The 21,537-nt window shown below is 48.6% G+C and overlaps 1 protein-coding gene across 28 annotated transcripts in view; it reads left to right on the forward strand.

The window, feature by feature from the left end:
* MYLK (myosin light chain kinase) overlaps positions 1–21,537 on the forward strand; it is a 258,792-nt gene that overhangs the window by 201,761 nt on the left and 35,494 nt on the right. For all 28 annotated transcript variants that reach the window (XM_070583722.1, XM_070583726.1, XM_070583729.1 and 25 more), the window contains 4 exons: positions 7,331–7,381; positions 8,148–8,275; positions 10,204–10,357; positions 15,960–16,262. In XM_070583722.1, coding sequence (XP_070439823.1) covers positions 7,331–7,381; positions 8,148–8,275; positions 10,204–10,357; positions 15,960–16,262 — 636 coding nt within the window. The remainder of the gene's footprint in view (positions 1–7,330; positions 7,382–8,147; positions 8,276–10,203; positions 10,358–15,959; positions 16,263–21,537) is intronic.

The raw sequence follows: 21,537 nt of genomic DNA on the forward strand, positions 1-21,537 counted from the left end.
CTAGTTGGTGACAGAGCAAGGAAGCTTCTCTTTTTTCTGGAAAGTTCCACAAGGATTCAAGCCCCAGGGCTTTGTCTCTCAGCATCAGCGCCCAGGAGTGGGGTGGAGTGTTCTTGGGAATTCCTAGGTCAACAGAGATCCTCAGGGGTTCCATGTATTCCTTTAATAGCTATTTATCAAGACTGCCAGGCACTGTGCTGGGCACTGGGGGTATTAAAGGTGAACAAGAGATACCTGTTCCTGTGCCCAGGGAGCTTGCAGTGGTGTATGCATATTGGGGCGCAGGTTTCTGCAATTGCAAAGCCTTGTGATGAGGGCTGAGATAGAACCATCTTGGAGGGGCAGGAACCCAAACTGGCAGGAGCGATGCGTGAGCTGAGGCCTGTCTGAAGAATGTGCAAAAGTCAGCAAAGAGCTGGTGGCAAAATCCTGGTATTGCAGAAACTGAAAGGCATTCAGCGTAGAGTAGAGAGCAGTGCCCCCCAGAAGGTGGTGCAGGGACGAGCAGCATCAGGGTCCCAGGAGGAGGGCTGAGGATCTGTGTTTCTAGCAAGTTTCCCAGGTGATCATAATACATGCTAGATTTTGAGGACCACTGATGTTGAGCATCGAGGGCATGGGAGAGGGTGTTCCTTCCCCAAGAGGGAAGGCTGGAGATGAGAGCTGGGGACAGATCTCAAAGGCCCTTGTCACACTAGTTGGACTCTATCCTAAGAGGCAGTGGGCAGCCATTGGATAGTTTTAAACAGTGCAGTGACATCAGATTTGCATTTGAGAAAGACCACTTTGACCATAGAGTGATGGATGTATTGGGGTTGGGACAGGGGACCGGAGGCCTAGGAAGTGGTACATTTAGGACTAGAATGGTGACAGTGGGGATGTGGAAAGTGGCATACGGAGGAGGTATTTAGTTGATGGGACTGACAGACATTAGTGACTGGATGTGGGCAGGGAGGGGGCCTTGGGAGAAACAGGGACAAGCAGCATATGGGGAGATCCTGGATTTGGTTTTGGACTTGTTGGGCTTGCAGTATGTGCCAAGGGAGATGATGGGCAGGTCACGGGATGTCTAGGGAGGCTCAGGAGAGGGTTCAGGGCTCCAGGGAAAATAAGGGCAGCAGAGAAAGGGATAAAAAGAGAAACTTGAAGAGCAGTTTGGGGAGCAATGCTGTGCCAGGACCGGTGTGCTGCCTGGGGCTGACTGTCTGGGAGAGGTGACTGAGTGCCTCCTCACAGGGACAGACCCAGTGGCAAAGAGAGGGAGGATGCTCTGCCCTCCTTGCCTGACCTTGTGGCCAGGAGCTCTCATGGGATTTGCAAAGATGGTTGGATTTTACTTTCCTTCTGTGACATTTGTCTCTGACAATGGCTAGTGCAGAAAGTTTGGGGTGTTGGAGAAGGGGATGGGAGACAAAGGGCTGAAAGATATTATAAGATAGTAAGATGGGTGAATCCAGAGGAGAGGAAACTAGTTAGTGACCTAGGAAGTACCGAGAGTTTGGGCACCTGGACCAGCAAGAAGGCTGCCTCCACAGAGGACCTGAGTTGGGAGAAGGAGCTCCAGGTGCAGCATGAGAGCTCTCATGAGGGTAAAAGCTGAACTGACCAACAGTGGGGCATAGTGAATGGGGGAAGGGAAGTATGGAGAAGTCCTCTGGGGAATCTGCTTGGGCATGAGAGCTGTATGGGGGCCTGGTATTGGAGCATGCACTGTACACGATACTATCTTTACAACATCATTTAATTCTTTACAACAAATTCTGTATATTCTTCCCACAGTTTTTGAATGAGGAAACCGAAGCTCTGAGAGGTTAAATGACGTGCTTTAAGTCACACAGCTTAGGGAGTGACAGGGCAGTATTTGAACCCAAGTCCAGCTCCAGAGCCCCTGCCCACTGCATTTCTGCAAAGGGACAGAGGGAGTTTCAAAGACCTGGGTTTGGGGATGGAGCTGAGTGTCAGCTGGAGTGAAGAGGCCACAGGAAGAAAGCAGCCAGACACTGGGCATCAGGAGGCTCAGGGCCTATTTCTAACTCGGCCACGTGTGGTTTTATGACCCCAGCAAGTCATATGACTTTTATGTGACTCCATCTCCTGGAAGCCTTGTGGGGTGCCCTGCCTGTGTTTGGCTGGGGTAAGAACCAAATGAGAGAAAGGATGATGAGACTGTGGGTTAGAAACTCAACTCGCTGAGTCCAGCTCTCTCCGAGAAACAAGGTTTTTAGAATCAGGTGACTCTGCTTTCCAGTCCATTCATTGTGTTCTCGTAAGCCCAGAACACAATGAATGGATTTCAGCAGATGGTCGTATAAAATATGTATAGAATAGTATACAGAACATTGTTGACATTTAAAATTGGTTTTACTGTTAGGAATCAAACCAGTTTCAGATGGTAACCAATTCAAACAGCAGACGCTCCAAATTTATAGAACAAACGTAAAACTTTGGCCTATAATTCCATTTAGCTGTAAGACAGAAAGGTAGGTGTTAGTTCGGGCTCTGCTTCTAGCCAACATAGGTTTACCCCAGAGCCGCCAAGAATAATATAGTGTGGGACTTTGGGTTATCTGATTTCATGCTGTGCCGATGCCCGCTCCTTATTAACTCCTGGCCCACCACTCCAGGGACTGTCCACCTCCCTCCCAGCCCTCAGAGCCCATCCATAGATGTGTTAGTCTGCTAGCGCTGCCCTAACAAAGTAGCAGACTGGGTGTTTTAACAACGGAAATGTATTATCTCATGGCTCTGGAGGCTGGAAGTCCAAGATCAGGGTGTCGCGGGTTTGGTTTCTCCTGAGGCCTCTGTTCTTGCCTTGCAGATGGCCGCCTTCTCCCTGTGTGCTCACCTGGCCTTCCCTCTGTGCGTGCTTCCCTGGCGTGTCTCTCTGTCTGTCCAAATTTCCTCTTCTTCTAAGGATACCAGTTGGTTTGAACGAGGGCCCACCCTATTGGCCTCATTTTAACTTAATCACCTCTTTAAGGCCCTGTCTCCAAATATAGTCATGTTCTGAGGTATAGGGGTTAGAGCTTCAAACTACGAATTTGGGGGGACACAGCCAAGCCCATAGTAACAGCCCTCCACACAGCTCCTCTGAGCTATGGCTCTCCCTCTCTGCAGGAGGTCAGATCCTGGCCTTAGTAGAAGCCCTTTCTTCTTCCCTTGAGGGCCTCTCTCTTCCAGTTGTGCCCTCTCTCTTCCCAAGAACCCTGGATGAAGAGGGGCAGGGGCTTTGTGGCTCGGCTCGTCATGGGTGTTCCCTATCCCCTCCTGTATCCACTCCCGAGGGATCTGGCTTTCCCAGGCTCTTCCCCACTAGCATCTTTGGGCTCTGTCTCTCCACTGAGTCCTAGCCTTCCGCTTTCAAACCTCCTACTTTTCTCTCTCACCTTGGGAGAACCCTTAGCTTGACCTTTCCTCTTCTGCCACCCTCTTTCTCTTTGTCCCTTTACCTCTGAAGGTCTTGATGGATTAGTTGACTCCCTACCTGTTTCCTTGAGCATCTCCTCTAGGGTGATTTCTGACCCCACTGTCCCACTGAACCTGCCCTCTCGGACACCACCCATCACTCCATGCTGGTCATACCTGAAGCCCACTACCCAAGGCCCATTCTCTTCCAGCCTTGGTTGCAATGACTGTCTTCCCTCCTCCTCTCGAGGTCCTTCCACAGCCCCCCTCCTTCATCCCAACTCCTTGTTGTAAGCTTCACCTGGGATCAGACACTGGCCCCTTCTCATCTTTCATTACATTCTTTTCCCCAGAGAACTGACCCATCCTCGCAGTTGCCTTCATAATTACACATTTGATTCCGAAATCTTTCACTTCTAGTACCCACCGACCTCTCTCTAGAATTCTGATCCTGGGCTTCTACGTATGGATTAAATTCTTTCATCTACTGCGTTCACTTGGACCAAGCCAAACTCCTCATCTTTCACTCCCAAATTCCATATTCCATCAATACAATTTTCCCCATTTATCCAAGTAAGGAATCTTTGTACTTCCCTCTTGTTTAGCCCCTAAATTCTTTTAACTTTCCCTCTGTCTCTTATTTGTATTTTCTTTGCTGCTGCCTTTACCGAGGCTGGACCTTGATCAGTTCCTTCCAAGAGTATGGCAGTCGCCTCCTACTTGGATATCCTTGTCCCCCAGGTGTTGGAAAGACCTCCAGAGGTCCTTGAGCCCAGTCGAACTGCGATTTGTGTGAGGATTCTTCGTCTACTCAGGACAAAGGCCTCAGACTCAGCATTCTAGACCGGCACTGTCCAAGAACTTTCTGTGGTGATGACAGTGTTCTACGTCTGCACAATATGGTAGCCACCAACCACATGTGGTTACTGAGCACTTGAAATGTGACTAGTGTGACTGAGGAACTGAATTTTTTATTTTCTGTAATTTAAATTGTCACACTATCGTCACACCACTGCTCTCTAATACCAGCCCTGTGCTCTGACAAACCTTCACCAGACGTCACCTTGATGCTCAAGTCTGAGCCGCTGTCTGTTCCCGACCTATGGGGCTCTTCTCCCCTCTCCAGGTCAGATCTTCGCTAGTCCTCAGGTCCAGGCTAGGTGCCACCTCTTAGCCCTCCCTAACCGTCTCCTCAACCCTCAGCATTCTCTCTTTCTCCTTCTTTTGAACAGCCACATCATGTTTGCTGGATTAAACTTTCTATTAAACTTTCTACTTAACTTTTATTTTGAAACAATTTTAGACTTATAGAAAAGTTGTAAAAATAGTACAAATAATTCTTGTATACCTTCACTCAGATTCCTCAAATATTAGCATTTTACCATCTTTCCTTTATCATATATTCTCTCTCCCTCTCTCTTTCCATCTCTCTGGCCCTCTACCTCTCTACACACACACACACATACATATATATTACTTTTTATGAGCAATTTGAAAGTAAGTTGCACTTGTGGTATTCTATACACCTAGATGCTTCAGTGTATATTTCCTAAAACCAAGGACAATGTCTTATAAAACCATAGTTTGGTGATCAAAATACGAAATCACAAAATTAGCATTGATACAATGCTATCATCTAATTTATTGACCTTATTCAAATTTTGCCAATTGTCTCATAAATGTCCTTTATGGCAAAAAAAAAAATGCATTTCCTGTGGGCCACACATCTTGACATTTAAGCCCTTGAGGACAAGCCCTGATTCCTCACCTTTGTTTGGTTTTCTCCTCAGTACCCAAGTTACTAGTGTGAACTGACTGGCACATGCCTGGCACATAGTAGGCCCTCAGTAAATTTCTGTGAGATGGAGAGATGGGTCATTAATGGCAACGAGCTGGAGTGATCTTGGTGGAAGCAGGCCTCAGCCTGGGCTTTGCCACGTAACTAGTAGCCGTCAGCTCTGTGATCTCAGGGTGCTTCTGTCAGGTGTCACCTCCTTCCTCAGTCCTCTGGGACACTCAGATGGCCAGCAACACTCTTCCCATTTTAAGGATGCACAACCGATAATCCACAGAGTTAGCTAATCTTCCCGTGGTCACGCAGGAGCCCCGTGTCCAGGTCAGGACACAGCGCTACTTCTCCATAACATGCCAAGGGGAAGCTTTTTGGATGAATAATTGTTAACATTAACCCCACTCATTCACTCAGTAATAGTTATCAAGTGCCTTCTGTGTGCCAAGCACATGGGTATTCAGCAGTGACCAAAAAAAGTCCCTGCCCTCAGAAAGCTTATAGTCTAGGGACAAGGGAAGGAGAGAGAGTTAATAAACAAGTAAATATATAGTGTGTTGGAAGGTGATAAGTGCCTTGGGGGTAAAATAATAAAGTGGAGCCAGGATGATAAGGAGTGCTGGGGCGGGGGTTGCTCTTTGACACAGGGAAAGAGCTCATTAGTTAAATACCTTGTTCCCATTTGTTATATTCATTCATAATTTACATAGAGTAAGATTCACTCTTTCTAGGGCACAGGGCTGTGAGTCTTGACAAATACATATAGTCATGTAACTACTGTGACTATCAGGATATGGTTCCATCACCTCGAACAAGTCCTTGTGCTCCTTAGTGGTCAACCCCTCCCCCGACCCACCTCTGGCAACCGCTAATCTGTCCTCTGTCCCTTTAGTTTTACCTTTTCTAAAATGTTATGTAAATAGAATTATACAGTGCATAGTCTTTGAGTCTGGCTTCTCTGAGCAGAAGAGAAAGATGAATTGTTGAGATTCATCCATGTGTGTATCAATAGTTCCTTTTCGTTGATGAGTAGTATTTCACTGTATAAATGTATCTCAGTTCATCCATTGTCAAGTTAAGGGACATTTGGATAACTTCCAGTTGCATATGTGTGTCTGTTTTTTCTTTTCTTTTTTTTTTTGAGGAAGATTAGCCCTGAGCTAACATCTGCCACCAGTCCTCTTTTTTGCGGAGGAAGAATGGCCCTGAGCTAACATCCATGTGTATTTTCCTCTACTTTATATGTGGGACACCTGCCACAGCATGGGTTGATGAGTGGTGCATGGGTCTGCTCCTGGAATCCAAACCAGCGAAGCCTGGGCCGCCAAAGCAGAACGTGCTAACTTAACCGCTGCACCACTGGGCTGGCCCCCTAGTTTTTGATAATTACAAATAAAGCCACTATAATCATTCACATATAGGTGGTTGTGTGCACTTAGATTTTCATTTCACTTGGATAAATAGGTTAGATGACATTTGGGCAAAGACCTGAAAGAAATATGAAAGCTGAGGATATTTTTACATATTCACCATTTGTTATTTAGCCAAATGAATAGGTTTGTGCCGCAAAACTAGTCTGTCTGGATCATTTTTCTTATTTGAGTTATTTGGAGAAAGTGGTGTTAGGAATGGAGGAGACCATTGGTTGATTCATTCCTTTGTTCATTCATTCATTGATTCATTCAACAAACATTTAAAAAAAAATGAAAGCCACCAGTCCACAGTCTGTGACCCAAAGGAGTCCTGAGACTCTTGGATCCACACCAAAGGCTAATTTTAGTTGGTTTATCTAACATAATTTCCTTTCTGAGTTTCCTGAAAGTTGGTAGTGGAGGGGGGAATAGCTAGTGAGTTTGGGGTTATCATTGTTGAAATGGACAATGGAGACATAAGCATTTTGGGGAGTTTTATCTCAATGGAGGCTCCAGGGACCCCTCCAGAAGCCCCTCCTGAAAACTAGTATTCATTTGATCATGAGGTCGTCTGTGTGAGAGTGTAGGATTCCCAGAAAGAAGTTTTCAAATGAGGGCTGTATCCAGATGAAGGGCCAGTGGGCAAGACTGCGTCCTCCTACAATTCAGGAGCTTTGTGAAAAAACAACAGACAGAAGATAACCTGTGAACTCCTTTGTTTCAGGTGATGCAACTGTGAAAAAGAAACCTGCCCCCAAGACACCTCCGAAGGCAGGTAACTGGTCACAGCCACATTTGGGGCAAGGGAGTCATCTGCCACGAGGGGTGTTTCCTCTGCCCTGCTAGACCAACCGCTGGGTATGTGGTCCCAGGAGACCACCCTGCTCCCTGCTCAAGCTCTGTGTTATTCAGACCCAGTTTTCCCCGAGAGCCTCTGCATAGCCTGGTCCCCCACCCTCTTGTACGACTTGCCTTTTCTCCTGCCTCCCTTGTATGGACAGTATCACACAGTACTAGCGACTTTCGCATCTCATCTGCGGAATTCTGCCCAACCCTCTCTCCTCCACTCTGCCCCTTGTGGAGATGACCCACTTTGTGCTGTTTTAATGCTCTGCTGTGTATGTCCTTGTCATATGGAACCTTGTCTGTTTTCCATTGAAAGACATTTGAGAACGTGAACCGTATTGAACCTGTCAGCCAGGTTCTAGGAGGTTAGAAGGCAAGGCACTGCTTAATTAAAGGAATTAGGATGTAGATTCAAAAAATTAGGGTAAGACACAAATTCCGGAGCAATGAACAAATGGAGAATTTTGCCATGTAAATTGTGTGGGCCACTTCTGAGGGAACCAGAATAAGGAGATGAACAAACCAAGGGGGTCCATCAGCTCAGATGTTCTGGAGCAGTAACAGTGTTATTCTGAAGGGTCCGGAAGGCGAGAGATGAGCAACAGACCAATGTGGACAGCAGCGTCAAATGACAACAGAATGTCTGAGGCTCCCTCTTCCGCCTCAGAGCTCACTTTCTCACTGTCCTCTCCCAGCCATGCCCCCACAGATCATCCAGTTTCCCGAGGACCAAAAGGTGCGTGCGGGAGAATCTGTCGAGCTGGTTGGTAAAGTGGCAGGCACCCAGCCCATCACCTGTACGTGGATGAAGTTCCGAAAGCAGGTCAGTAACAGAGGGGAGCGGCCTGCATACCACCCACACAGCCCCTGGGCTGAAAGGGATGAGAAGTGCCGTAATGGAGACAGCATCACTCTTGATCACAGAGGCCTTAGAAATGGGAGAGACCCTTCACCCATCTGTCACTCACCCACCCAGTTCGAGTTCTGAATCACCTTTTCTTCTGAATCTACTAATAATCCCTGCTTTATAGACAATTTGTATGATAGAGAAAAGTATGAAGGAAAAAATAAAAACCACCATGCCCGCCACTTGATTTTAATATCTCAGTTAGACCTCTACTCAGAGTCAAGAAAATGGAACCAGTGACCTACAGGACCTCTCAGACTCTGAGCTCTCTGTGATTCCGTGCCAGCCCACTGAACCCTATCTGTGGTAACAACTTAAACTACCACATGCTGAAGGCATAAAAGTGAATCTGAGTATTTGGATAGATAAATTGTATGTTAAATAGAATTTTGGCTTACTGGCCCAGAAATCAAGCTACCGTTTATAATAATGGTCCTATGGAAAAATGTTTGAATTTCCAAACAACTAGCTTTCAAAGAAACTTGGGGAGCCTGGCCATTCCACCAATCCTGTATTGGTACTGTATGCCCACGTGCATGATGGGCAGAGAATGGTGGGCAGGCTCATGGTCAGAAACTCTACAGAAGGTATGAAGATTTCTTCTGAGCCCTCTGTTGCTCTATTTTACAACCCTTCAAATTGTCCTAAGGCCCAGAGATGATAGGAGGCTAGAACCGAGAAGGAAAGGAGAGTTGGTCTCAAAAGATGAAGAAGAGAAGCTGGCCTTATCCCAAAGCATGTTTGTCCTAGGCTATGTCTGGGCTAGGGCTGTCTGAAGTAAGATAGAATCTCATCCCTCTTCAGAGCCGGTTAGCCAAGTCCCAGCTGTGTCCAACAGAACTTTCCATAGTGATGGAAATGTTCTGTATCTGTTATCCAGTATGGTAGCCATTAACCAACTGTATATGACTGTTGAGCACTTGAAGCGTGACTGGTGCACCTGAGGAACTGAATTTTAAATTTTAATTAATTAAAAATTGTTATAACAGCTTTGTTGAGATATAATTCACACACCATAAAATTCACCCAATTCGCCCTTTTAAAGTGTATCATTTGGTGGTTTTTAGTAGATTCAACAAGTTTGTGCAACCATAACAGTGATCTAATTCCAGAATATTCTCATCTCCCCAAAAAAGAAACCCTGGACCCAGTAGCAGTCATTCTTGCTCTTCCCCTGGACCCTGGCAACCATGAACTTACTTTCTGTCTCTGGATTTGCCTATTCCGGGCATTTCATATAAATGGAATCATATAAAATGTGTTCTTTCTGGCTTTTTGTACTTAGCATGATGTTTGCAGGGCTCATCCATATTGTAGCGTGTATCAGTACTTACTCCTTTTTACGGCCAAATAATATTCCATTGTCTGGATATACCACATTTTGTTTATCCGTTCATCGGTTGATGGACATTTGGGTTGTTTCCGCTTAATTAATTAAAACTTAAGCAGCCACATGCAGCTAGTGCCTATGGTATTGGGCAGCACAGAAGAGGTCAGAACCCGCCTGGGTGGGCTGAGTAAGGGACTTTGCTCAGATATGTTCTCCCATCATCCCATCCCAGAGGAGCAGAGGGGGACTAGGACACTCCTCCACTCCAGTGTGGAGCGGCAAGTTCAGAGTTCATTCCCCCCAACCCTGCTCAGCACCCTCCCTGTCCACCCCAGGCCTGGAACCCCTCAGGGAGACGTGGCTCTGGATGCCTGAGAGAGAAGCCCAGAGTCCAAATAACAATAGCCCCACACAGCTTGTGCAGTGGCATCCCTTAGGGAGTGGACAGTGGGGATTGGAACCCCCTTTGTTTCCTGGCCCAAATCTCCAGCGCTGCCCCACTCTCTGCCCCCAGATCCAGGAAAGCGAACACATCAAGGTGGAGAACAGCGAGAATGGCAGCAAGCTCACCATCCTGGCCGCACGCCAGGAGCACTGTGGCTGCTACACCCTGCTGGTGGAGAACAAGCTGGGCAGCAGGCAGGCCCAGGTCAACCTCACTGTTGTGGGTGAGTCTGGGGACAGGATGGCCTGGAGGATGGGGGGAGGGAAGGCAGGATGGTGGGTCTCAGGACCTCATCTCCTGGGGGCCTACCCCTTCCGCACCCATTCTCTCTCCCACAGCCTCCCATTCCCCCAGCTCTCTCTCTCCCTGCTCACACCCTGTTGCTCTGCCCCATGCTTATTGAGAGCTCCAGACTCTGCACACGTATGCCCCACAGTGTCTACCTCTTCCTGTGAATTCCCTCCTGGCTTCTCTTTCTTTCTAGCCTTTGGAGACCCTGAGCCCCACTACTCCAGGCCGTCTCCTGCCAGCGCCTGTAACTCCCCCTCCCTCTGGTCCACCACCTACCCTCAAATCAGTCCCCTTGCAAATCCTTATTTTGATTCAATGCTGTCTTCCAACCTCACTGCTCCTACACCTGGTTTTGGGGGCATTGCAGGAAGATCACATCAACCCACAGACTGAGGGCTGGCCTCTACCAAGGTCCAGGCTCAGCCTAGGCGTCAGTGCTGGTCAGTGCCCGCTCCCATTCTCTGTGATAGCTTATCACCATGCAGGCCTTGGCCTCTCGCTTCTCTGAGAAATAGGAGGCATTAGGCATGAACCTGCTCAACTTCACAGCCCCACACCTATAGTGTCTCCATATCTGTCCCCATGCTGACTCCACCCTCTAGGCTCTGGATGTGGCCCCTTTCTCCTGCCCGAGGCTGCTCCCTTCTGCTGCGCTCTGGATTCTAGGCTCTTGGGGGCTCCAGTCCACCCCCTTCTCTCTTCTCTTCAACTTCTCTACTTCTCCCATAAATGTTGCCAGGCTCTCCCATCTTAGCAAACACAAAGGCATGCATACTCCTGCAAAGTCTTCTCTCACTCTACATGCTTTACCATCTCTCTCTCTCTTTGCAGCAAACCCCCTGAGAGGGGAGAGTCTCTGCTCCGATTCTGCTTCTTCACCTCCATGGCACTCCTCAGCTCCCTGCAGCCTCCCCTCCACGCCCCGGTAGTCTGCTGGGACCACGCTTCTGAGGTCACCGTGACCTCCTAATCCTAAATCCACTCCCTTTTTCTTATCTCCTACATCCCGGTATTGAGTTGAGTCTGTCTCCAGACTGATTCTCAAGTTCACGTTTTCCTCTCCATCCCCATCGCTGCTTTCATGCCCTGGTCAGCTGTCTCCTGAAACATCAAACTAGCTTTCTAACTGGTCAGCTCTTTGTGCCCCGACTTGGCAGGCGAAACAGACAGACAGGTAGTAGGTCATGTCTTTTTGCATTCTGGGGCCTTCCTACGCCATGCACATGACAGCCTTTGACCTGGAGTTCATTGATCCGATCTCCTTTCTTTTGTTTCCTTAGGTCAAGAGTTTTAAGTCTGGGAAGGCCAGTGTAGCAAGGGGTCAGGGAATAGGTTTCTCATCTGTAAAAGACAGGAGGGACCCTTTTCTCAGTCTTTCTCTCTTTGGTGACTCCGGATGCTTATTGCAGTCGTTTCCCCTGAAGAGTGGGAACACGTTGGGGAGTTGGGGCATTGGTGCTGGTGACCCAGTTTGCCTTTCCATTTAGACCTGTAGCTGAAGTATTGATTTGGCCCCGTGCCCCCGCCTGTCAGCAAGCATCGGTCTCCAGTTTTCCTCCATGTTCTCTCTCCTCTGCCCCTACTAGGGGAACTTTGGGGTCAACTCCTTTGAACTGCTTCTCTGGGACCAGTGCCCCTGCCCCCGCTCGGGCCGGCTCCGCACCGTGCCACGCAGTCCCCTCCCCCAGCGCCCCTGCACGAGCTGCAGTTCTGGCCTTTTATGGTTTCGTTTCTCATTCTCCTCGGCCAGTGCTGACAGGGCCATTGCATGGCTGCCCGCCAGCTGGCAAGAGCAACATGTTAAATGCCGTTCTGGGAGGGGAATGGAATGGAGGGGAACGGGCTTTCTGTCTGCCTCCCCCTCGCAGAGCTAAGAATAGAATTGCTCAATAAAATGAGGACTCACATTGATGGACGCAGCAAACCCACATTCATTCAGAGCCCATGGATTTAGAATTAGTCCAAAGCAAACCTGGATTTAGCCCTGATTTACCTGTGTGTCTAGGGACGTCTGTGTGTTATCTGCTCAGGGTTGATCAAGTAGCTGTAAATGTAAATGAGATACACAGGGAGTGTTTGGCCTACTTCAGACACTTTTCAAACACTTTGGAAGCTTTCGTTTATTTACAGACCAGCTAAATCAGGCCAGTTTAACACACTCCTATTGGTCAGCATGTTCTGAGTAGCATAGCAACTTCTTGTATGTTCTTCAAAGTGCCACTTTTTCTTCAGATAGTCTAGGACTCCTATTTTTAAAATAGGATGATAGTATGATAATAAAATATAATATATGATATTATATGGTATCATGAGAGTAAAAATTAGGCTCTCCCTAAGGAGTGATGTTTAACTATTTTAAAGGCTTATCATGATTATATTTTAAAAGCCGGTTCAGGGTTGTGTGATACTCCGAGGGCCTCTGCCTATACCTACGCCTCTAGCCTCAGTCTCAGCGGGTGAGGAGAGAGCAGCAGACCCAAGTGAATTCCTTCCTGTGTCTCTTCCAGCACCAGAAAAACAGGTCACTTTGTATATCTTTAAAGGAGAAAAACAAAGTAGAGAGAACCCCAAATACCCAGCAATCCCCAGTACCATCTGAGCTTGGAACTTGCCTGATTTTTAAGGGCAGGAGATTTCCCTTCGTAATGCCTGGCTTGGCATTCAGCAAGATGCGTTCCTGATCTTATTCTGCCTGATAGCCTGGAAAGTAACAGGCCCCTGGAGCAGAAGTCTGGAGACTTTTTGGAGTCTCTTCTTGGCTCTACCATTGGCGTGCTTGGTATTCTTGGTAAGCAAAGTGCTTAGCCTCCGAGGCCCAGGACTATCCAGGTAGATGACCCTGGGGGCCCTTGTAGCCTCTGCTGTTCTGCTAAAAGCTGCAGTGGGCTGCTGAGGTGCCAGGGAAGGGAGGTCCTGGTGGGGTCAGGCACAGCCACAGATCATCTTCAAACACACAGGTGCATAGATACCACCAGGTGGTTCCTCTAGTGAGAAGCATTAGAGATGAGATCCTCCCTTTTCCCAGGACCAAGAACGTTTGCTAAACAGAAAATCCTGGAGCCAGTGCCATCAGAGACCCTGCCCTCAGACTCAGCATTTCCCATTCTGTTAGTCAAGTCTCTAGGGAGCCATGGGAGAATTCCAAGGAAGCATGGAGCTCGGGGCCCAGACACTGAGCCCCCCTCGCTTCACCAGGCCATGCCCAGGTCCCCCAGCCACACCGAGTGTGCCCTAAGCACAGAGGGAAGGCTCACGGGCACTCTGTTCTGAGGACATCTGTTCTGTTCTGAGGGTTTTCATCCCCGGCTGGTCCAGCCTCCCTGTGGGGCTCTGTAGGTTGGAAAGAACAGAAAGCCTCAAGCACATCCCTTGACCCTAGGGGCAGCGTGGGGGTGGGGGGCTTCCAGTCTCCCATGACTTTAGACTTGGGTCTTTTCTGAACTCCTTAATTTGCTGTCAAATTCCTTGAAAGCATTGAAGTTTCATTTGGAATTAAAGCCCCCTGCCCCAAATTTTGCATCTTCTCTTGTAACGTAGGGGGTTCCATATGTCATAGGACACTTCTCTCTCTTTCAGCCAGGAGACATCCGGAACAGGTGGGGTACAAACACTACCTCTTCTGCAACACCCATTTCTCAGAGTTTTCCTTTCTTGACCGGAGCAGAAGGGAAGAAACTCAGTCAGTGGAGTGAATCTGCGTTCACTGTATAAACTTACAGGACGTTTTCCAGGCGGTTTTCTTTGCGGGAAGCAGTGAGTCTGCCTTTCATCCCTCTTTAGGCTTTTTTACTTCTTTAGCTGGGTCTTGAGAGGACTTGAACCACTTGCCTCTAAGAGAGGTTAGAGTAATAAACATCTTGGCCAACACCAGAAATATTTCTAAAAAGAACAATATATCTTTCAGAACAAATAGTTTTTCTAAGAGAACATATTAAACAACCAGTGAAAGTGGTTCCATCACAGGAGGCCTCCAGAGTGACTGCGACGGTGGGAAGTGGCTCTGTTGCAATCCCAAAATGTTCCGGGGTGAGGTCCCGGCTTGGGTTGCAGGCGATGGACGGCTTCCGGGCAGCGCATTCTTGGCTGGAATGTAGAAGGAGTGGGGCTTGGGGGAGGGGGTGAGAATGAATATGGATGTGGATATGTACACATATGTGTGTATACACACACACAGCCGAATGCTTTTTTCTTCCCCATTTGCACAGGGTCATTTGTAGGAATTCTCTTTGGCCTTCCTGCCTTACTGAGGGGTGCGAGAGTAGGAGCCAAGTACTTTACCTGGGTTTGTTTTCTTGATGCTTGCAAAACCCCTCAAATGTAGATACATATTGGCACCATCTTCCAAATGAAAAAGACAAACTAGTCTTAGAAGTTAAGGAATTAGCTGGAGTTCACAGAGCTGAGAAACGCACATAGCATAAAAGCATGGTTTTAATTGCTAGTTTGGGGAGCTCTGCATTTCAGACTGCCTTAGGGGGGTGATGTCTGTAACTACACCAACCACCTGCAGAAACTAAATCTGAAAAATAGGAGAATTTTGTTCAGGTGAGGAACTGATAAAATGAGCAAAACTCAAGAAACTCGTTACGGTATTGGCCACCGTGATTGGCCTGAAACTTGGCAGCGTTACTGGTTCTTAGTGTTACTGGTCTGAATGGGAAGGCATCCAGCCAAAAGGGCCGCTTTTTGTTTGTGGCCTTTGCTCGTTTTCCGGCCCTTAGACAGGGGTGGTTGTGATTTGCTGCTGTGGTTTGCTTTTGAAATTCTGTATCTCATTTTATGCCAGTCCTCTGTGGATAAAAGAAGTAGGAGAGAAGTAACTTTTTATGTATTATAAAGGTAGAAATAGACTCCTACGATGATGATGATGACAGCAGTGGCTCCTCAAACCAGCCACTGTTCTAAGAACTTCTCCCAACAGCCCTGTGATCCAAGTGCCATTATTATCCACATTCTACAGGGGAGGAAACTGAGGCACAGAGAGGTTAACAGTTGGTGAATGGGGACAGAGCTGTGTTCAAACCCAGATCTGTCTGACTTCAGAGTTCACTGTGCTGTATTCTGCCTCTCAGTGGGACAGGCATTTCCCGAATCCCAGACAAAGTGGAGACTGGCCCTGAGTTGTATCACAGGTCACAGCCTAGGGCCTGAAGGAGACACACATACACACATTGAACTCTCTCTCAAGACATATTTTTGATGAGAAGCAGTCCACGCCTTCTGGGCAGCTTCCTAGATTTGTTTACTCAAGGACTATGTTTATGATTTGGGCAGAGTACAGGAAATCATGACTTGTAGACTGTATAACAAGCCAAAAAAGAGGGTTTTTTTCAAGTAAATAGGTATTTGTGGGGCTTGCCATATAGGTGGGTTTGTGCATAGATGTGGCTGTAGATGCAGGAAAGAGCCAGGTTGAAGGATGTCAGCTGTCAGCTTGGGTTCTTTAGGTTTCTCCCCCACAACAGAGCTAACTCACAAACTTTCTTTCCCTGCTATTCTGAAGAGTTGGGTGTTTTGTGCTTCTCTATCCCCAGACAAGCCAGACCCCCCAGCCGGCACACCTTGCGCCTCTGATATCCGGAGCTCCTCGCTGACCCTGTCCTGGTACGGCTCCTCGTATGATGGGGGCAGTGCCGTCCAGTCCTACAGTGTCGAGATCTGGGACTCGGTGGACAAGACATGGAAGGAACTAGCCACATGCCGCAGCACCTCTTTTAACGTCCAGGACCTGCTCCCTGACCGAGAGTATAAATTCCGTGTGCGCGCAGTCAACGTGTACGGGACCAGTGAGCCGAGCCAGGAGTCTGAACTCACAGCAGTGGGAGAGAAACCTGAGGGTAGGCTGGCTTCCCTTCATCTCTGGCTTGAAATGAATGTGCATGACTTACCTTGTGTGTGTAGAAACCTGTGCTGAGAGGGCTACAGAGGAACTGAGAAGACATCAGTGATGACTGGTAGAGTCTTTTGGATCTTGATTTCCAAGGCGTGATGCTGATCCATGCTTTAAAAGAAGCACAGACAACCTTTCAAAAAACTTGAACCAGCAATTTTGGTACACTGCCACCAGAGGGTGATGGTGTGTTAATCAGGAGCAGAGTCCTGGAAGGCGAGAGTTCACTAGACCTGAAGCTCTCCTCCCCACCCTCCTTCCTCCTTCTCTTGCACTCATATTTGAGTGTCTACTAGATGTCAGGTTCTTGGGACAAAAAGACAGATAAGACAAGGAGGTTAAAATCTAACTAGGAGACAACTGTGTACACAGCTAACTATAATGAGGTGGGCTACATGCTATTATAGCAGTATGAACAAATTGCGAAGGAGACACAGCAGGAGCCATGAGTAATTTTGCCATGACGGTTGGGGAAGGCTCCTAGAGGAGGTAACACTTACTCTGAGTCTTGGAAGAAGGAATAGGATTCCAAGAGGCAGGGAAGATAAGGAGAGGCGTTCCTGGCAGAGGAAACAGCATGAGCGAAGGTACAAGGTGATGGAAATGGGTGGCCTTTGGGGAAGCTTGTATGTGGCCAGGGCATATGCTGTGTGAGACAGAACAGGAGGAGGCAACTCTGAAAGGGCAGTTTAGGCAAAGTTGTGAAGTTTGTCAAAGATTTTCAGGCAGGGGATAGGATAGAATTAGATCCGGGTTTTTAATGAAAGAGAATTAGGGGAGAAGAGCTTTACTACTCAAAATGTGGTCTGGACCAGCAGCCTTGGGATCTGGGAGCTTGTTGGAAGGCAGACTCAGCCCCTCATTCCCCGGTTCCTTCTTCATTTTAACATCATCCGCCCTCCCACCCACCATGGTAGGAATGCATATGAATGTTGGAGGCCCTGGAGTGGAGGAAGGGAAGGGATTGGAGTCAGTGAGACAGCAGGTGGGCATCTGTGGTGTAGTCCAGGGGAGGGATGGTAAGGGCATGAACTAAAGCCTCAGGAGATGGAATTGACCACACTTGATGACTTTTGGGGTAGAGAGGTGAAAGTCAAAATTAGAAGAGTTTATGATGACTCCCAGTTCCTGGCTTGGGTAACAGAACACAAATTCAAGAGCCATTTAGAGGTTTATTATTATGCTTCGTGGTGGCTAATATATTCTAAACTTTTGCTGTATGTTAACAATATGTTAAGCACTTTAGGTGCATCAGTTCATTTCATCCTAATAACTCAATGAAGTAGATGATGGTGTTACCCGTTTTTTAATAGATAGGGGAAATGTGTTTTAGAGGGTGGAGCTTCTTGCCCAAGGTCGCAGAGCTTGTAAATGATGAGGTGAAGCTTGAACTTAGAGCTGTGTGACCCAAAGCCTGTGCTCCTTTGGTTCGACTGTGGGAGGAGGTCAGGCTGCCTCCCAGCTTCCTGACTCCGTTAAGTGACTTGGTAGTTAGGTAACGGGAGCCAGGGACAAGACTGGAGTTCTGGTCTCGGTCCTGTTGAATGGAGGTGTCTGCAGTATATCCAAGGGGAGGTGTCTTCAAACTGTGGAACAGTTGAGTCTAGAGCTCAGAAGAAAGGTTTAAGCCAGAGCTACGAATGTGGGGGTCTTCACTATTTAATTGGTCATTGAAGCCATGGGCATCAATGAGGTCACTGAGAGGGCAGTAGAGAATGTCAACACTGTTGAGGAAATGAAGGAGCCTGCAAAACCAAAAGAAAGGACTGGGACGGGAGAGGACCTAGAGGAGGCTGGGACTGTGCTATAGAAACACAGGAAGGAGGACGTTGCAAGAGGGCTCAGTGAACAGCATCCAATGCTGAATAAAGATGAAAGAGATGAGGACTCAGAAAGATATTTGGATTTAGCCGTTTGATACATAATGATCTTTAAGAGCAGATTCCCTAGAGTTTCCGCAGGGTGGAAACATGGTTGCCGTGGGGTTAAGGAATAAATGGAAGAAGGAGAGGCCACAAATATGGAATATTATTTCAAGAAGTTTCGTGTGAAGAGAAGAAAAAGGATGCTGTGAATTTAAGATGGAGGAAAGGTTGGGGGCAGAGAGGAAGGTGGAGGGACACCAAGGGAAAGAGCTCCTGGAGAGAGGAGAGCTTAAAGGTAAGAGAGAGAGAAGATTGTGGGAGACTCAAGGACCAAGGGGCTGGATAGAGCACAAGTCCTAAAATCACCCTACACCAGCAGCATCGCGAGTATAGAAACTAATTTTGATCTGATATCCCTCTTTAGTTATAAAAATTAGGTATAAAATAGCTATTAAAACTTTGCTTTCAAATTAAATGAGGGCTCCAGAAAGAAAGTTAGAAGGATACCAATGGAAAACCACCAAATTTACAATTTTGCCTGTGCAGCCCTGTTTTGGGGGCCTGTACTCAGTGAGCCCTGGAAATACACGGGAGAGCAGGTCTCCCTGAGAGCCGTGGTGCGCAGCGTGGGGGCACGGATCCCCACTCCCAGGACAGCCTAGGCCTGGGCCTGTTGCTGCTTTCATGGACACCGGATGCTCACAGACACCTCCCGGGGGAAACAAAGTAACAAAACGGCCATCGGCTGCCCTTTGACAACCCCCCTTTGAAATGAGCCAAGTGGGGAGCAGGCAGGTTAGAGTGGGGGTGCCAGGAGAGGCAACCAAGTCCCAATCTGCATGTTCTTAGGATATTCCTTTGTTCAAGAGGACTCCCCACCTCTCGGAAAAATGACAGGAAGAGAGAGAACATTGCAGTGAGAAGATGGTTGTTCACTGGAAAGGAAAGCTTCTAGTCCTTTGTGGTGTAAACTGGGAGAACCTGTAGAATGTCTGATGACCCCCCACAGAGGACCACAGGCCACGGGAGCTGTGAGGTGTGGCTCCCAGGAGGCCAGGACAGCGGCTCCCAAGGCTACAGACAGTCTACGGGGAGGAGGGGCTGGGACCACTTGGCTCCAGGCAGGTGGCCTCTCCCTTCTTCCCTGCTGCCAGCTGACCCTGTCTGTGGTCCTCAGACTCCCTTCCTGGGGCCCCTCCCTGGCTGGGAGCAGACCAAGGGAATGTTGAAATTGCCTGCAATCCGGGGGAGGGGTCCAGGCCACCCAGGGCTTCCAGACTGGAAGCTGTTCCCACCCCCAGGCCCAGCTGGATTATCCAAGGGGAGAGGAGGCACAGAACAGTTGGCAAGCATTAGGCCTGAGGAGCAGAGGCGGGGGTGGGGGTTCCAAGCAAAAGCCCTCTGTGGACTGCTCGGATGCTTGTTAGTTATAAGCCTGGGTGGGTCAAACCTCTCTACTTTAAGAGGGAAATGGCTCTCAGAGAAGTGGGGGGTGTGTGCGCACATCTGGGCATGTGTGTGTGCATGTGTAGAGGAGGGATGGGATAGGTGGTTATGGTAGGTCATTTCTCTGGAGCCAGCGGGGTGTGGTGGTTGTCAAAAAGGCAGTGCCGATTAACCCTCCCTCCCCTAAGCCCAGCTAATGTTGGTTCTCATCCTCCCCATTGCTACCACTGCCCCTCCTGCCTCTGCCTCAGCTGCTCTGGTTTCTGCTTCATCCTGACCTCTCAGTTCCATCCCTGCTAGCACCCCAGCCCTCACTCTCTATTCACTCACCTAGTGTGTCCTCCGCCCCTCCTGTGTTCCAGGCACTGCCAGGGTCACTGGGGATATGGTGGCGGACAAAGTATGGGAGTCCCCATCCAGCTCCAGAGCCACCCCAGACTAGGATCCCTAACCCAACAGCCCCCTAAACCTGACTAAAGGGAGCCTCCCACCCCCCGAAAGGACTCGCTCTCTTGCATCCCACCCAGGTCTTGAACTCTACTCCCACCCTACTCAGCTCACTCTTAAATCTGCTCCATCCTTGCTCCTAATTCTAACTTGTTCTAGTCTATAGAGTTGTTAGCAAACAGTTGTGATAGAGGCCTCTTGCAGAGTTGGGGCTTCCTTGCAACCCCGAGGGCAGTCAGGGAAGCAGAGCATGAAGATGGGAGATCAGCTGCTCCCCGGTCCTAGGCCACAGCTACGCTGGCCCAGCAGAGGCCCTCTCCTGGGCTGGGGTGCCCCCTAGTGCCCATTGAGCATGCAACAGCCCTCAGCCCAGGAAAGGGATCACGCTCTGTCCAAGGGGCTCACGGGACATGTGCTGTGTGCGGGGGCCCGAGGGCTCAGCTGATCATCTCCCGAACGCCACTCCAGGGTACTGAGACTCAGCTGTCTGCAGAATATCTCAGAACCATCTTCCAAATAGTTCTTCCACTTAGCTCTTGGATCGCATAGCTCTTTCTAAATAGAAGATTTTTAAAAATGTTTCATTGAAGTCCTTCCTACTGCAATTAGCTTCTTCCTCATGGAAGGATGGTAACCAAGTGGGCACCTCTCTCATTACTACAACGCTTTATGCTTGAAGAGCTTGGGCAGCTGAACTGTGGTCTTCCCCCATCTCCTGTTCTTCCCCTTGTGGCCGTTTCTCCTCCAATGGAATGGAGGCAGGACGAGAAGGGGGCGGGGGAGGGAAACATCTCAGCCTGGAGCCTTGGTCCGAGTTTCACAGGGAGGAAGGGTGGCAGCATAGCACTGAGCCGGAAGAAGAGGCGTGAATTCCCTAAGAAGGACCTGGGTGCCCACAGCCATTGTGTCGGGAAAGCTCTGCATCTTGATCGCCAAGGGGAGAGGCAGGACGAGAGGACCGGGGGTGGTGTATGAGGGACAAGGTTTGCTCGGCAGTTTCTTACAGGTGTCAAAGTGATCCGCAGAGGCCGGCTGTAGCACTGGGTGCTCTCCTCAGGGCTAACCAGAAAGTGCCCCAGGTGCCAGGTCATTGGCGAGCCCCTCATGGGCTCACAGCACTGCTGGTACTTCTTCACTAGTGAAGGACAGGCTATTCCTCCTAAAGACAGCGGGCCAAGAAAGCCTGCTTGCCCTGCGCTCAGGACACTCCAGTTGCCATTACACACCAGGGTGTATGGCATGGGAACAAAAAGATAAGGGATGCCTCAACAGGTCAGACCTCAGTCTCAGACAGGGCCACCATGGGTCAGGATGATGGGGCCTTCCTGACAGTAAATGTTATTATTATTATTATTTTGTCTCTAAAACCCACAAGTGCTCAATTAATGATTGTCGAAGTGACTTGAATCTCTTGCTTCCCTTAAAACCCTGTTTGAAATATCATTGTTGAACTAACCTAAACAT

Source organism: Equus przewalskii, chromosome 18, assembly GCF_037783145.1.
Source record: "Equus przewalskii isolate Varuska chromosome 18, EquPr2, whole genome shotgun sequence".
Classification (NCBI taxonomy): domain Eukaryota; kingdom Metazoa; phylum Chordata; class Mammalia; order Perissodactyla; family Equidae; genus Equus; species Equus przewalskii.